General features: G+C 45.4%; 1 protein-coding gene across 4 annotated transcripts in view; it reads left to right on the top strand.

Annotated features, from left to right (window-relative positions):
• The first annotated feature begins 620 nt into the window (after window positions 1-620).
• TUFT1 (tuftelin 1) overlaps window positions 621-14691 on the top strand; it is a 45600-nt gene continuing 31529 nt past the window's right edge. For 2 of the 4 annotated variants that reach the window (XM_081222274.1, XM_081222273.1), the window contains exon 1: window positions 621-770. In XM_081222274.1, coding sequence (XP_081078400.1) covers window positions 711-770 — 60 coding nt within the window. In that variant the 5' untranslated portion in view covers window positions 621-710. The remainder of the gene's footprint in view (window positions 771-14691) is intronic. The other 2 variants (XM_081222275.1, XM_081222276.1) reach the window with 2 other exon arrangements.

Genomic DNA, 14691 nt, shown 5'->3' with positions numbered 1-14691 from the left:
TTAAGATGCTAACCTGGGCTTAGAGAGCAAACGCCACTGGAGAAGTTGAGGTTCGTCCCTTCTCAAGAATGCACATTCCTTTTAAGGCAATGTGTCCCACCTCTGCCATCCATATAAGGGCAGCTTTGGTATAACAGCTTCTGCAAAACAAGCCCCACCCAGAGCCAAGCTAGCTTTGCCTTTGGCCTGGGCTTCCTGCCAGGGAAGGGCACCTGCCAGACTGGCTTAGGCCAGTCTGAGTGAGCTGGTCTTGGGAGCCTGTACGGTGGAGGAAATGTTTGCATAGCTCCACAAAGCCTACAGGCTGGCCTATATATAGGGAGAGGAGAATGTATGGAAGCTTTTTTCGAACTCCTCATCCTCTAGGGGCACCAATACTGGTCTTGGAGTTGAAAGGAGAGGGCAAGACTAATGTTTGAGGTACAACCATACATAACGCTAGGCAAAACTTCAGTTAAGCAGATGAGCAGCTCCCAAGCCCCACCTTTAGGTAAGTCTGAGAGAGCGCAGACGGGCGTGCCCTGAAACGTCTAGGCCACGCCCACTTCATCCCTTTGCTCGCTCGTTGGCGAACGGCGTCCTAGGGGCGTGTCCTATCGTGCCTCCGCCCGTGACGCGCCTATACAAGGGAAGGTTCGGCGCGCGCCAGTCTAGGAGAAGGCGGACCGCAGGGCCCAGGGTTGGGGTCCCAGCTGCGACCCCAGTAGAAGATGAACGGGACGCATAGCTGGTGTACATTGGTGGATGTGCACCCGGAGGGGCAGACCGCGGTAAGAAAAAGCGTCCGCACCGCCTCCCCTCGCGCGGTATTCTCGGTTTCTAATTCCGCCCTTCCAGTGTCCAGCGAGGAGTTCGCTGACATCACCTGGTGCAGCGCTCGGTGCGGTCAGCTCCTCGCGGCGCTTCTCTTTTTCTGCCGCTTCTCGGCGGGCGGTGGAATCCTGGGGAGTTGCGGGATGAAGACTGTTTTGAGGCTCGAGGACAAGGGGCGTCCCTGTCCTTTGGGAGGACACTGCGGCTCCTGCCCGGAACTGAGCGCGGGTCTCCGGGTGCGCGCTGCTCAGGCGTCCTGTGCGCTGCTAGATTGCGTCGTAGGAGAATGAGCTCCAGGGACGGGATCCCTGTGCTCTTTTGGACTTTGGTTCCCAACGAGGGGGATTAGGCTTTTCTGTGGGTCCTGGTGACCTCAGGGGCCCTTCAAAGAACTTCATGGGGCTTTGGGTGAGCAATAGCAAGACAAAGGGTAGAGAGTGAAATCCTAGGGCTTGGACTGGAGGGTGGGGGCGGTAGAACTCCAGGTACGCTGAGATTGGCCAGGGACTCTTACCTTTCGCTAGGGGGGGATAGGGCTGTCTGCTTGGGGGTCACCTCTCTGCTGAAAGAGGATTTCTCCTCTTTCCCCCATGGAGGGTCTCCTGCTCCCCTCCCCCCATCGGCCAACCGATAGCTTCCTGAGACGTGTTGTTGGTTTTGCTTCCGTCTCCAGCCTTCAAGCCCGGGGCAAGTGGATGGAGGGGATGCCAGAACCTGGGCTGAGAAGGCGAGGGAAGTGACTTACGCGAGAGCTTCTGGACGGAGTGAGAGTGGGAGAGAGAGGAGTGCTCACCCGTCCGCTCCAGTGGTAACCGATCTGCCCAGCTCCCTTCACTCCCTTGGCTCCCAGTACCTGGTCTCCTCCCCACCCCAGCAGACCGTATGATGCTTCCTCTCCGGAGGCAGAGGAGGGTAACTTGTGGCTGAGTCTTTCTAGGTCTGCTGGGGAACTTAACCCCGAATGGGTGATGGGGCGTTTGTATGCCTCCCTTTTCCCCACTCCACTCCGATTCTTTTTTTTTTTGCGGTACGCGGGCCTCGCACTGTTGTGGCCTCTCCTGTTGCGGAGCAACAGGCTCCGGACTCGCAGGCTCAGTGGCCTTGGCTCACGGGCCCAGCCGCTCCGCGGCATGTGGGATCTTCCCGGACCCGGGCACGAACCCGTGTCCCCTGCATCGGCAGGCAGACTCTCAACCACTGCGCCACCAGGGAAGCCCCTCCACTCCGATTCTGATTCCCTTCCCCTCTTCCTCTCTCAGCATGACCTTGAAATAGAGCTAACCCATGTGCACCTGAATTATGGCTCTTCAAAGAATATTTGTTGAATAGTTTCTCATTTCAAGTTTAAGGTATAGATGATCACTTAATTCTGTTCACAGTCCCCTCTCTGTTTCCGCCCAGGCTGTGAGAGTTTCCACCACATTACAATTCAGGTCTTGCTACTGCCCAACCCCCAATACCTCCATCCCTCATCTTCAGTAGATGGAAAAAATCCATCCTCTATTGTGTCAGCCCCAAGTCCTACTCCATGAGCTTGCTCACTGTTTTGGGATGGTTGAGGCAGGGAACGGGGTATGAGGAAAATAAAGGAGAGGGGTGTTTGGGCTTCTTTTTGCTTGCTGTAGAAAAGAGATCCAGAAAAGTCTTAAGTCTAAGGCATTGGCAATGTTGAGAATGAATTGACACTGTCTTCCATCCCTTGATGTTTTGCTGCTTGTCTGGCGGGGGAAAATAGTGGATTGAAAAATAGCAAGGAATTCAGACAATCTCCAGCCATAGACTAGTTTGAAGCTTATCAGAGACCTCTAGAATGAGGGGGAGACAGAAATTCCCTTTTATTCCTTCTTTCTAGGCTGGGCTTGAGAGTTATTTGACTTCAAAGGTGGGAATGACATAACTGTTGCTGAGATCTGGTGTTAAGAGACATTCCTGAGCTCTTAAGGAAGGGGAGGAGATTGTAAACAATCGATCAGTCAGGAGACAAGCTTTTTCCTGGATTCCTGTCCTCTGAGCCATCCTGCGTATAGAATTTATGGCTCTGGACAGTGTCCAGGAACCTCTTGTATATTCACACCATTGAAGGAGTGCTCAGTGCGTGTGTAAAGTGAGTGAGTGAATAAATAAACGAACAGATGTTTCTTCTGGTGTCCGCAGTGTAGACAGTTTAACTGCCTGGTGTGTCCTAGTGAATGTCAGGACCCTTGGACTGTGTTGGTATTTCTCCACCAGCCAGGCCATATGCCTCAGTGCACTACACATGGACATGGAAATATGGCTAATGCATTCTCTGGGTTGCTTTTATTGTTGGAGGTAGATGCGGCAGGTACAGGGAGCCAGTGTTTTTTTTTCAATCTGCTGATCATAATCACATAATCACTGAGATCAACTTAGTGGGTCAGAACCAGCGTTAAAAAAGAAATAGATGTGCTCAGAGCAGGAAGCCGGAAGAAATGGTTCCTCTGTTTACAACCCAACAGGAATCATTGTAACAAAGGGCACAAAACTTGTGGCCTTCCTATGAACAAATACCCTACAGGTGTCCCCCTGTACCTCCACTGGGCAGGACCAGTGGGACAGGGCTCAATATTAGATGAAAAGTTGCAGTATTAGAAGAGTTTGCCTTTTAGATCCTGTCTAGTCCATGCATGGGTGGGCCATGAGTAGTCTTATAGGCATAAAGGCTTTGAACTCTCTTTTCAAAAAGAAAGAAAGAGATTTCAACTATATGCCATTCTGGAAAAGGTAAAACTGTGGAGACAGTAACAAGATCAATGGATGCCAGGAGTCTGGGGGGAGAGGGGAGATGAATACAGAGTACAGAAGTTTTTTTAGGGCAGTGAAAATGCTTTGTATGATATTATAACGATGGATATATGTCATTATACCTTTGTCCAAACCCATAGAACGTGCAGCACCATTCACTTCATTAGAGTGAACCCTAAGGTGATCTGTGGATGTTGGGTGATTACGATGTATCAATGTATGTTCATCTTTGGCTAAAAAGTACCATCTGGTGAATGATATTGATAATGGCTATGCATGTGTGTGGGGAGGTATATGAGAAATTTCTGTACCTTTCTGCTAATTTTGTTGTAAACCTAAAACTGGTCTAAAAACAATAAAGTCTTAAAAAAAGAAATAGAATTAACACTCTCAGAGTGTTAGGGTAGATATTTTGGCAAAACTTTTGTTTCAGTTATATCTGCATATACATATTGTATATATGTGTGTGTGTTTATTTCATTGTGATGTAAAATGTATTTTTTAGGTCAAAAAAGTTTGCAAGCCACTGTAGTAAGTTACACTGGCAAATAAAAGCACAGATTAACCTCAAACTCATTTTTTTTAGACATTCCCATTAAGTTCCCTTATTATAAGCAACAGAGAGTGGCTCCAGCTAACTTAAGCAAAAGAGGAATTTATTAGACGGAAATGGGCAACTCAGAGGATTTAAGGGAGAGCTTAAAAAGTCCGAACCAAGGGAGTCCTGGGCCCTGGGTAAGTGGAAGGTACTAATGGAGGGTTTCTGCTTCTGGGTGAAGTGTTTCCAGCTGTTTTAGGTCTTTTTGCCATTCTTCTCAGGATTCCAAGAGGGTGTCACTGGCCCCTTCCCCCCCTTGGCCAGGGCATGTTGGGGTTCCTTGGTTGACAGGCCCACCACATTGCCCAGTGAAGGAGGGAGATTCTCCAAAGCCAAACCCAAGTGCTGTTATCAGTGGAGGAGGATGGAAACTGTGGCAAGAGCAACAGTAGACTTTGATTTGCATGATCTCTGATTCTCTTTCTTTTTCCTTTTTAATCATTTTTTATCAAAGGAATATATGTGTATGATTTTAAAAAGATCTATTAATATCAAAAGGCCTTTAAAAGAAAATTGTAAGCAGTTCCCTACCCAAGGCCTGCCCCATGGAAGTTACCACTTTTAACTCTTTTAGCTCTTTCTAGTGTTTACTGCCATGTTTCTAAATAGTATGCTTATGATTTATCAGTTTTAGACATCATTGACTTCCTATTGTAGGAATTATAGGAAGGTTTATACTTCCACTCCTTACATGCTCCCCTTTCCTTCTCTCATCTTCCCAAAGAAATTATGTCACAATTTTTTTATATCATTATTGGAGTATAACTGCTTTACAATGCTGTGTTAGTTTCTGCTTTATAACAAAGTGAATCAGCTATATTAATACATATATCCCCATATGTCCTCCCTCTTGAGCCTCCCTCCCACTCTTCCTATCCCACCCCTCTAGGTGGTCACAAAGCCCCGAGCTGATCTCCCTGTGCTATGCGGCGGCTTCCCACTAGCTGTCTAGTTTACATTTGGTAGTGTATATATGTCAATGCTATTCTCTCACTTCATCCCAGCTTCCCCTTTCCCCCTGTGTCCTCAAGTCCGTTCTCTACGTCTGCATCTTTATTACTTCCCTGCCACTAGGTTCATCATTACCGTTTTTTTAGATTCCATATATGTGCGTTAGCATACGGTATTTGTTTTTCTCTTTCTGACTTACTTCACTCTGTATGGACTCTAGGTCCATCCACCTCGTTACAAATAACTCAGTTTTATTCCTTTTTATGGCTGAGTAATATTCCATTGTATATATGCCACATCTTCTTTATCCATTCATCTGTCAATGGACATTTAGGTTGCTTCCATGTCCTGGCTATTGTAAATAGTGCTGCAGTGAACATTGGGGTACATGTATCTTTTTGAATTACGGTTTTCTCAGGGCATATGCCCAGTAGTGTGATTGCTGGATCATATGGTAGTTCTGTTTTTAGTATTTTAAGGAACCTCCATACTGTTCTCCATAGTGGCTGTAGCAATTTACATTCCCACCCCAGTGCAGGAGGGTTCCCTTTTCTCCATACTGTCTCCAGCATTTATCGTTTGTAAATTTTTTTTTGCGGTATGCGGGCCTCTCACTGTTGTGGCCTCTCCCGTTGCAGAGCACAGGCTCCGGACGCGCAGGCTCAGTGGCCATGGCTCACGGGCCTAGCCGCTCCGTGGCATGTGGGATCTTCCCGGACCGGGGCACGAACCCATGTCTCCTGCATCGGCAGGCGGACTCTCAACCACTGCGCCACCAGGGAAGCCCTCGTTTGTAAATTTTTTGATGATGGCCATTCTGACCGGTGTGAGGTGATACCTCATTGTGGTTTTGATTTGCGTTTCTCTAATGATTAGTGATGTTGAGCATCTTTTCATGTGTTTGTTGGTAATCGGTATGTCTACTTTGGAGAAATGTCTGTTTAGGTCTTCTGCCCATTTTTGGTATATTACAATTTTTGACTAAACTATGATTCTATTAATAACATTGTGGTTAAGAGCTTGGTTCTGGGAATCTGACCCAGTGGACTAGAGTCAGGGCTTCAGTGTTTGCTTTGCCCAAGATCACTTTGGTAAATTCCTTTATCTCTTCAGTCTCAGTTTCCTCCTCCTTAAAATGGGGATAATAATTGCACCCTTCTCATAAGGTTGTTGTGAAGAATGCATATGAAACCTTAAGCACAATGCCTGGCACATGGTAGGTGCTTAGATGTTAGTTGTTATTTTCTGTTACTTACTGGCTAGAGTGTTTTATCTTCCCCCGGTCAAGGGATGGAGAAAGAGTCTGGGAACTCTGTGGTCTGGTCAAGGTTTGCTCCTTCTCATTATGTTGATGTTTGCTCTTACATGTTCCTTTCCCCTTTCCTCTGCCAGTGGAGGGTCTTGAGGATTAGAAGGGACCTATAGGTAGACCCAGAGTAAAGACCTGCGTAACCTTCGCTAGTCCCAACTCAGCCAGGACTGTCTTAGAGTGATAGTCAGGGTTCATATTTTAGCATCCCACTCTGGGCTCCTTTCCTCCTCCTCTTTTTTCTGAAATCATGGCCAAGGCAGCTGGTATCCCATGATGCACTGGACTCTGATAAAGTGATTCCCTTTAAGTATCCTATCAGTGTTACCCTTCCTTAGAATATTTGCTCTCCCCTCCCCCGCCTGCCACCAGTCCTCTCTACTTTTTTTATGTTGATCAGTCTAGGCCAGAGAGGTTCTCTCAATGCCTGAGTGGATTTGAAATTTTATGTCAGTTGCAGTCTGAACCTTTGTCTTTACCCTGGAATAGGTGTCATTCCTTTAGGACCTCAGAAGCTGCATTAGTTACATGCCAAGTCTTTCCTGAGGCCAAGTCTTTCCTGAGCCCGACTTTTTTTTTTAAACTAAAGCTGTAATTTACTGAAGGCTTACTGTGGGCCTCATTTTCTTTTTATAACAGCTTTATTGAGATATAATTCACATACTGTACATATCACCCATTTAAAGTATACAGTTCATTGGTTTTAGTATATTCACAGTTGTATAGTCATCAGGACAACTGACTTTAGAATACTTTCATCACCCCATAAAGAAATCCTGACCCATTAGCAGTCACTCCCTGTTTTCTTCCAACACCCCCCCAATCCCACCAGTCTACTTCCTTTCTCTATGATTTGCTTATTCTAGATATTTTATCTAAAAGTAATCATATAACATGTGATCCTTTGTGACTGGCTTCCTTCAATTAGCATGCTTTTAAGGTTGATCCATGTTGTAACATGAATCAGTATTTCATTCCTTCTTATGGCTGAATAATATTCCATTGTATGGATATATTATGACATGTTCATCGTGAATAAATGTTAGTGGACTTTGGGGCTGTTTCTTCTTTTTTTAAAAATTTTTATTGGTGTATAGTTGATTTACAATGTTGTGTTAGTTTCAGGTGTACAGCAAAGTGAATCAGTTATACATATATGTATATCCACTCGTTTTAGATTCTTTTCCCATGTAGCCCATTACAGAGTATTGAGTAGAGTTCCCTATGCTAGACAGTAGGTCCTTATTAGTGGGTGGTTTCTTCTTTTTGTCTATTGTGAATAATGCTGCTATGAACATTTGTTTACAAGTTTTTATGTGGACTTACATTTTACTTTCTCTTGGAAAGAAATACCTAGGATTGGAATTGCTGGGTGAGAATATTTGCATTTTAAAAGGGGATTCATCTGGAGTCATTGATGCTTACTCCAAAGGAATGAATGAATTCTAAGATGGTGGAAGCCCTGGCTCTGTGACACCTGGGTGGGGAAGAAACTCCTGGGCAGAGGAACCATTCAAGCTTGGTGACTACCTGTTCCTTCCACTCATGAGACCTGCCTCAAGCTCAGCCCATAAATTCCTCCTCACCCCATTCCATCTCCCCCATTCATTGCCAAGTTCTCACCTTCAGGAACACTACAGCTAATGTCTCCAAGCCTGCCAGGAATTTGGGGAATCCTGGGCTCTGTGGGAAGATCTGGGTGAGGAGGCTTACCCAGTCACCAGGCTTTGGGTGCCAAAGTTTGCCCATATTTCTCCCGGGTGGGAGTAGTGGGGCGGTGTGTGCATGCAGATGGTTTTGGTTCCACACACGCGTGCTCAGAGCAGGTGGGAGAGGCTTCCTCGCCTGCTGGTAATTGTGGTATGTGCCTCTTTGGGTCATGATGCAGAGTCTTGTGAAACACCTTTGTCTCCTAGGGGTGGGGAGGTTTGGTTGAGGGAACAGGTATGCGCCAGGGAGGCTGTTGGCCCAGATTTAAGCCTAGCCAGCAGGGTGGAAGAGGAGAAGAAAATACAGGGGAAAGAAGAGGAAATGGTCTTCTAGGACCTGGAGGCAAAGAAGCAAAAATCACAAAGCAAGGTAATCAGAGACTAGAGAGGGGAGAGGGTGCTGGGGAACTGGGAATTCCAGGCTGGCTGGGCACTAGGTGGGTTTCGTGAAGGGAGATTGGCTGAGCAAAAGGGTGTCTTCCTCAGAGTGGAGAGTTCAGGAGCCCACCCCCCTCTATGTACACACTCTCACTTCCAGGCCCTGGTATTTCCCTGTGCTAGAGATCCAGGGAATGAGAAAGGCTGCCCCATTTAGGGTGCCACCCTAAATCCCTTTTTCTCATTTCACCTCCCAGTCACCCTGGTCAGCCCTCTACATAGAGCTTGTCCAGCCCATGCATCTGGGCGGGTAGCCAGACAAAAAGCAAATACCTGTTCTGTTGGTTAATCTGTGGGGAGTAGCAGGACTGATTCTTTGTGCCATCCCCAACAAAGTGCCACCTCTGACCTAGAGAGCCCTGCAAAAGGCAGGACCAAGGGTACCTGAGATCTGTGAGCTGAGTGGGTTAGGAGTCTCAGCCAAGAGAGGGTCATCCCCCAACCACTGCCTCTGGCCTCTTTGACTTTATTGGGGCTCTCCTCATCCTGACCTCTTGGGAACCATTGTTTCAAGGTGCTGGCTATTCCCATTTCTCAGAAGGGGGAAATTGAGGTGGCTGCTGCTGTAGCAGCTTGAGAGACCATGTACATTCCCGGTGGGAACAGGGAACAGGACTGAGGGGCAAAATGGTGGAGGAGTGGGTTATAGGGAGAGGATAAATTAAGGATGCTGGTTTGCAGCTCAGGGGCAATCTTCCACTTCCCTTACTTCCTTCTTGGAGTCCCTTGATCCTCACCTGCCATCCAGTCCTCATGGCCCTCATAGCAGCCTGGGGAGTGGGAGCTGGGGAAACGTATTTTCCCATAGATCTTTCCCCTATTCACATGAGCCAGTGATGTGAGAACCTCTGGGGCCTCCCTGATATATCTCCGTGTCACTCCTCCTTAGCGTCTTGCTCTCTAAGCCCTCAGCTATGTGTTTACCCCCTCCCCGCTCTGAGGAGTGAGTCACAGCTGGAGATTTGTTTGAACAGAGTGGAGAGGCTACCTATAATTTGGAGGTGGCTGGGCTTCTCCCCAAGAATGTTTGTGAGGTTAGAGACTGCTTACCTTGTGATAGGATCTGTTCCTTTTTCCTTAGAGAAGATGGCTCCCCTTCCTATCTTGCGTTCAGAGAGTACCCCGTGGGGACCACCCTGCTAGACATCTTGGGGTATTCCTAAAGCTCCCTGGAGCCTGCTCGCAGCCTTGGGGTCACTCCAGCCCCAGAAAACAACCAATGGCACCAAGCAGAGAGGGGCCTGGGTTTTCCTTCTTGGCTATGGTTTGGGGTTGTGGGGTGAAGTCTGTGGCCTTACAGACTGGATCCTCTGGTTCTAGAGGATGAGGTGCCAGAGAGAACCCTAGATTTATTCACAGGCTTCTTTTAGACAGTTTGTCTCACCTCCTCTCCTCCCTTGCAGTCTTTCCAGAACTCCTTGGGAAAGTTAATGCTGCCTTACTTTTGTGAAGTGATTTATGGTTTGCAAAGCACTTTCACACTGTTCCTATACATCTACCTACCCTGCATAAAGTGTAGGCAAGGTAGGTATTATTACCCCCATTTTGTAGGTGGAAAATTGCCCAGAGAAATAAAATGATTTGCTCAAGGATTAGTAGGGGTCGGACTCAGATCCCACCTCTAAGTTTAGTACTTTTTCTTTCCTTCTCTTTATTTTATATATTTTATTATAGGAATGTCACACAAATACATTTTTTTTTTTTTTTTTTTTTTTTTTTTTTTTGCGGTACGCGGGCCTCTCACTGCTGTGGCCTCCCCCGCTGCAGAGCACAGGCTCCGGATGCGCAGGCCCAGCGGCCATGGCTCACGGGCCCAGCAGCTCCGCGGCACGTGGGATCCTCCCAGACCGGGGCACGAACCCGTATCCCCTGCATCGGCAGGCGGACTCTCAACCACTGCGCCACCAGGGAGGCCCCATTTTTGTTTCAGAAGTTTAAAACACTATAGAAGTATATGGACTGAAAGTCCCTTGACTCCCTTGACTTTCTCTAGCTTAGTGTATATGAATTCAGTGCTTTTCTGTTGTGCTTACTTTCAAGAAATGCCAACGTGGCATGGTGGGTAGGAGCACAGACTCTGGAGCCACAGGGCCTGGGTTTGAATCCTGGCTCTGCTCCTTACTAGTTATATGCCCTTGGGCAAGATACTTAACGTCTGTGCCTCAGTTTTCTTGTCTATAAAATGGGAATTTATACCTACCATATAGTTGTGTTGTGAGGATTAAATGAGTTAATACATGTAAAGCACTTAGCGCCCAATAGGGCTCAGCATGTAGTAATTGCTTTGTTAAGAACCGGCAATTACCAATACTATGAACATATGTATGTACTCAAATAAATAAGAAGTCATATTTTATGAATGAATTTGTGACTTGCTTTTTTTTCACTTAATATGTCTTGGAGGTCTTTTCCTGTCAATTTATAGAGGTTTATTTATCAGCAGTGTAGTATTTCATGGTGTGGATGTTACCATACTTGACTCACACACTCACTTACTCAAGAATATTTATGCTGTTTCCACGTCTTTAACTATTGTAAAGAGTATTGCAGTCAACAGTTTTACACACATATCTTTGGGCAAATGTGCATGGATTTTCATAGGCCATATTTGTAAAAGTGGAATTACTCAAAGGGTTTATAAAATATGCAAACTCTTTATTAATATCGCCAAATTAGTTTCTAAAAATACTTTTATAATCTCCAACAATATACATGGGAGATTAGTCTTTTTCCCTGAATCCTCACCAACTCTAGGTATTATCAGTATCTTTAAAGTTTGCCAGTCACTTGATCTAAAAATGATATTTCTCGACTTCCCTGGTGGTTCAGTGGTTAAGAATTTGCCTTCCAACACAGGGAACCGGGGTTTGATCCCTGGTTGGGGAACTAAGATCCCACATGCTGCGGGGCAACTAAGCCAGTGTGCCACAACTACTGAGCCTGCACGCCACAATTAGAGAGCCTGAGCACTGCAACTATTGAGCCCGCGTGCTCTAGAGCCCGAGAGCCACAACAAAGAGCCCACATGCTGCAATGAAGATCCCGCGTGCTGCAACTATGACTCGACGCAGCCAAATAAATAAATAAGTATTTTAAAAAATAAAAATGATATTTCTGTAGGATTCACATGAAGTAACTCACTCGCTTTACTGAAAAGCAAGAAAGGATTCTTGTGTATATGGGAAGTTTTTTTGTTTTGTTTTGTTTTTTTGGGGTTTTTTTTGGCCACACCGTGTGGCCTGTGGGATCTTAGTTCCCTGATGACCAGGGATCAAACCGTGCCATGCGCCCTGCAGTGGAAGTACGGAGTCTTAAACCACTGGACCACCAGGGGAGTCCCTATATGGGAAGTTTTAAAGCATAGCAATAAAATGGTCCTGGTGTATTGAACAACCAGGTTAAGAAACAGAAATTACCAATACTTTTGAAGCCCCCTGGGGTCCTTTCTGGATCATAACCCCTCTGCTTCCTCCACAGAATTTGTGAATTTTGTGTTTATTTTCTTGCTTTTTTTTTTTTTTTTTTTTTTTTTTTGCGGTACGCGGGCCTCTCACTGTTGTGGCCTCTCCCGTTGCGGAGCACAGGCTCCGGACGCGCAGGCTCAGCGGCCATGGCTCACGGGCCCGGCCGCTCCGCGGCATGCGGGATCTTCCCGGACCGGGGCACGAACCCGCGTCCCCTGCATCGGCAGGCAGACTCTCAACCACTGCGCCACGAGGGAAGCCCTATTTTCTTGCTTTTTATTATACTTTTACTACATGCTCAAGTAATATATTGCTTAGTTTGACATGTTTTGAACTTTGTATACATGGTATCATCTATATTCTACTGCTTACTTTTTTGCATAACATTAATTTTGAGATTCCTTCATGTCAAAGCATGTAGCTGTAGTTCATTGTACTAATATGCCAGATTGTATTCATCCATTTACTTGTCAGTGCATCATTTGGGTTGTTTCCAGTGTTTTGCCATTGCAAGCAGTGCTGCTGTGAGCATACTTCCATGTGTCTTATCTTACACTTTTTAAATCAGAATTTAATGAAATTCCCCCCAAATGATAACTCATTATTATTTTAATTTGCATTTCCTTGATTACTGGTAAGGTTGAGCATCTTTCATATATTTATTAGCCACTTATATTTCTTCTTAGTGTTGCCTTTCTTGGTCTTTGCTCATTTTTTTTTCTTGTTTTCCCCTTTTCATGTCTGCTTTTTTCCAGTATTCCATACCGCTTCTCTAAACTGAGGAGTCTAATGTTCTCAAAAGAAAGAGAATTGGGAAAATCCCAGACCACATTACCTGAAATTCACACAACACATATTCTTTGATATGCCTGCTCTAAGTAAGGCACTGTACTAAATAAGCCATCGAGGTCTTCAGGGAGCTTATGATTTTATTGGGGAGATGAATGAATAAGTAGTATGAAGGAAGGGGGCCAGTGTTACAGTGTAGGATATGTAGGGTGCAGTGGTTGCAGGAGCAGGCTCTGACTAAGGAGTGCTAGGGTAGGACCCTTCGAGCTGAGCCTTCAAGGTTGACTGGGAGTTCTCCAAGGAGGCAAGGAAGGGAAGCGTATCCCTGGAGGAGAAAACGACATGTACACTTGTGGGGAGGTGGGAGTGGGTATTGCATAGGAAAACTCATCAACAGAAATAGAAATTTGGATTTGGATGCCTTCCTGCAATTGGATCAGGAACGTTTGGGATAGCCAATGTAGGGTACAGGTGCGGTACTGGTGGGAGTCAAGACATTATGTGATATATACTGTGATAGGTCTGATCATACGGGGACTTTAATGCTACAGTAAGGCGTTTTAAATTTTTTTGTTTGCTTTTTTTAAAAAAAGCATACATTTATGTATGTTAAACAATAACATACATACATAAAAGTGCATATATCATATATGTACAGTCAAGTAATTTTCACAAACTGGATACACTTCTCTAACCATCACCCAGATCAAGAAGCAGATCATTACCAGTACCACAGAAGCCCCCTCTTTTTTTTTTTTTTTTTTTTTGCGGTACGCGGGCCTCTCACTGTTGTGGCCTCTCCCATTGCGGAGCACAGGCTCTGGACGCGCAGGCTCAGCAGCCATGGCTCACGGGCCCAGCCGCTCCGCGGCATGTGGGATCTTCCCGGACCGGGGCACGAACCCGTGTCCCCTGCATCGGCAGGCGGACTCTCAACCACTGCGCCACCAGGGAAGCCCAGAAGCCCCCTCTTGTCCCCTTCTAGTCACTACCTACCCTCCACCCTCAAGGGTAACCATTGTCCTGACTTCTGAAGCATATATTAGTTTTGCTTGCTTTTATACTTTTTATATAAGTGGAATCACATAGTATACTTTTGTGTATGACTTCTGTTGCTTAACATTTCTGTAAAGTTCATCCATGTTGCATGTACATTAGTTCATTCTTTTTCATTGTTGTACAGTGTTCTGTTGTATGAGTATATCACAGTTTATCCATTCTACTCCAAAAACATTTGGGTAATTTCTAGCTTTTGGCTATCATGACAAATGCTACTATGAACATTCTAGTATATGTTTTTTTATGGGGAAAGTATGTATGCATTTCTGTTGAGTAGATAACCAGGTGTGGAATTGCTGTGTTATAAGGTATGCATGTGTTCATCTTTGGTAGATACTTCCAAAGTGACTGTGATAATGCGCAAACCCACCATCCGTTCTGATTGTTCCACAGCCCCCGATACTTGGTATTTTTTTTTTCATTTTAGTCATTCTGATGAGTAGTTTGTGGTATCGCCGTATGGTTTTAGTTTCTAGTTCTTTGATGATGATGACTAATAAGATGGAACCCTTTTCATATGTTTATTGGACATTTGGATATCCTCTTATGTAATATATTAAGTCTTTTGCCCATTTTTCTGTTGGGCACCACTCTCTCTCCCTCTCTTGTTCCCTCCCTCCCCACTTTCTTTCTTTAATTATACTTTTTATTTTGCAATAATTTTAGATTTACAGAAAAGTTGCAAAGATAATACTCATATACTCTTCACCCAATTTCCCCCAATGTTAGCATCTTAATAACCATGGTGCATTTGTCATAACTAAGACATTAATGTTGATACAATACTATTAACTAAAT

The sequence above is a fragment of the Mesoplodon bidens genome (assembly GCF_964165515.1).
Source record: "Mesoplodon bidens genome assembly, chromosome: 2".
Lineage (NCBI taxonomy): Eukaryota > Metazoa > Chordata > Mammalia > Artiodactyla > Ziphiidae > Mesoplodon > Mesoplodon bidens.
Note: the sequence above shows the minus strand (reverse complement) of the source record. Positions and strands in the feature narration are given on the sequence as shown.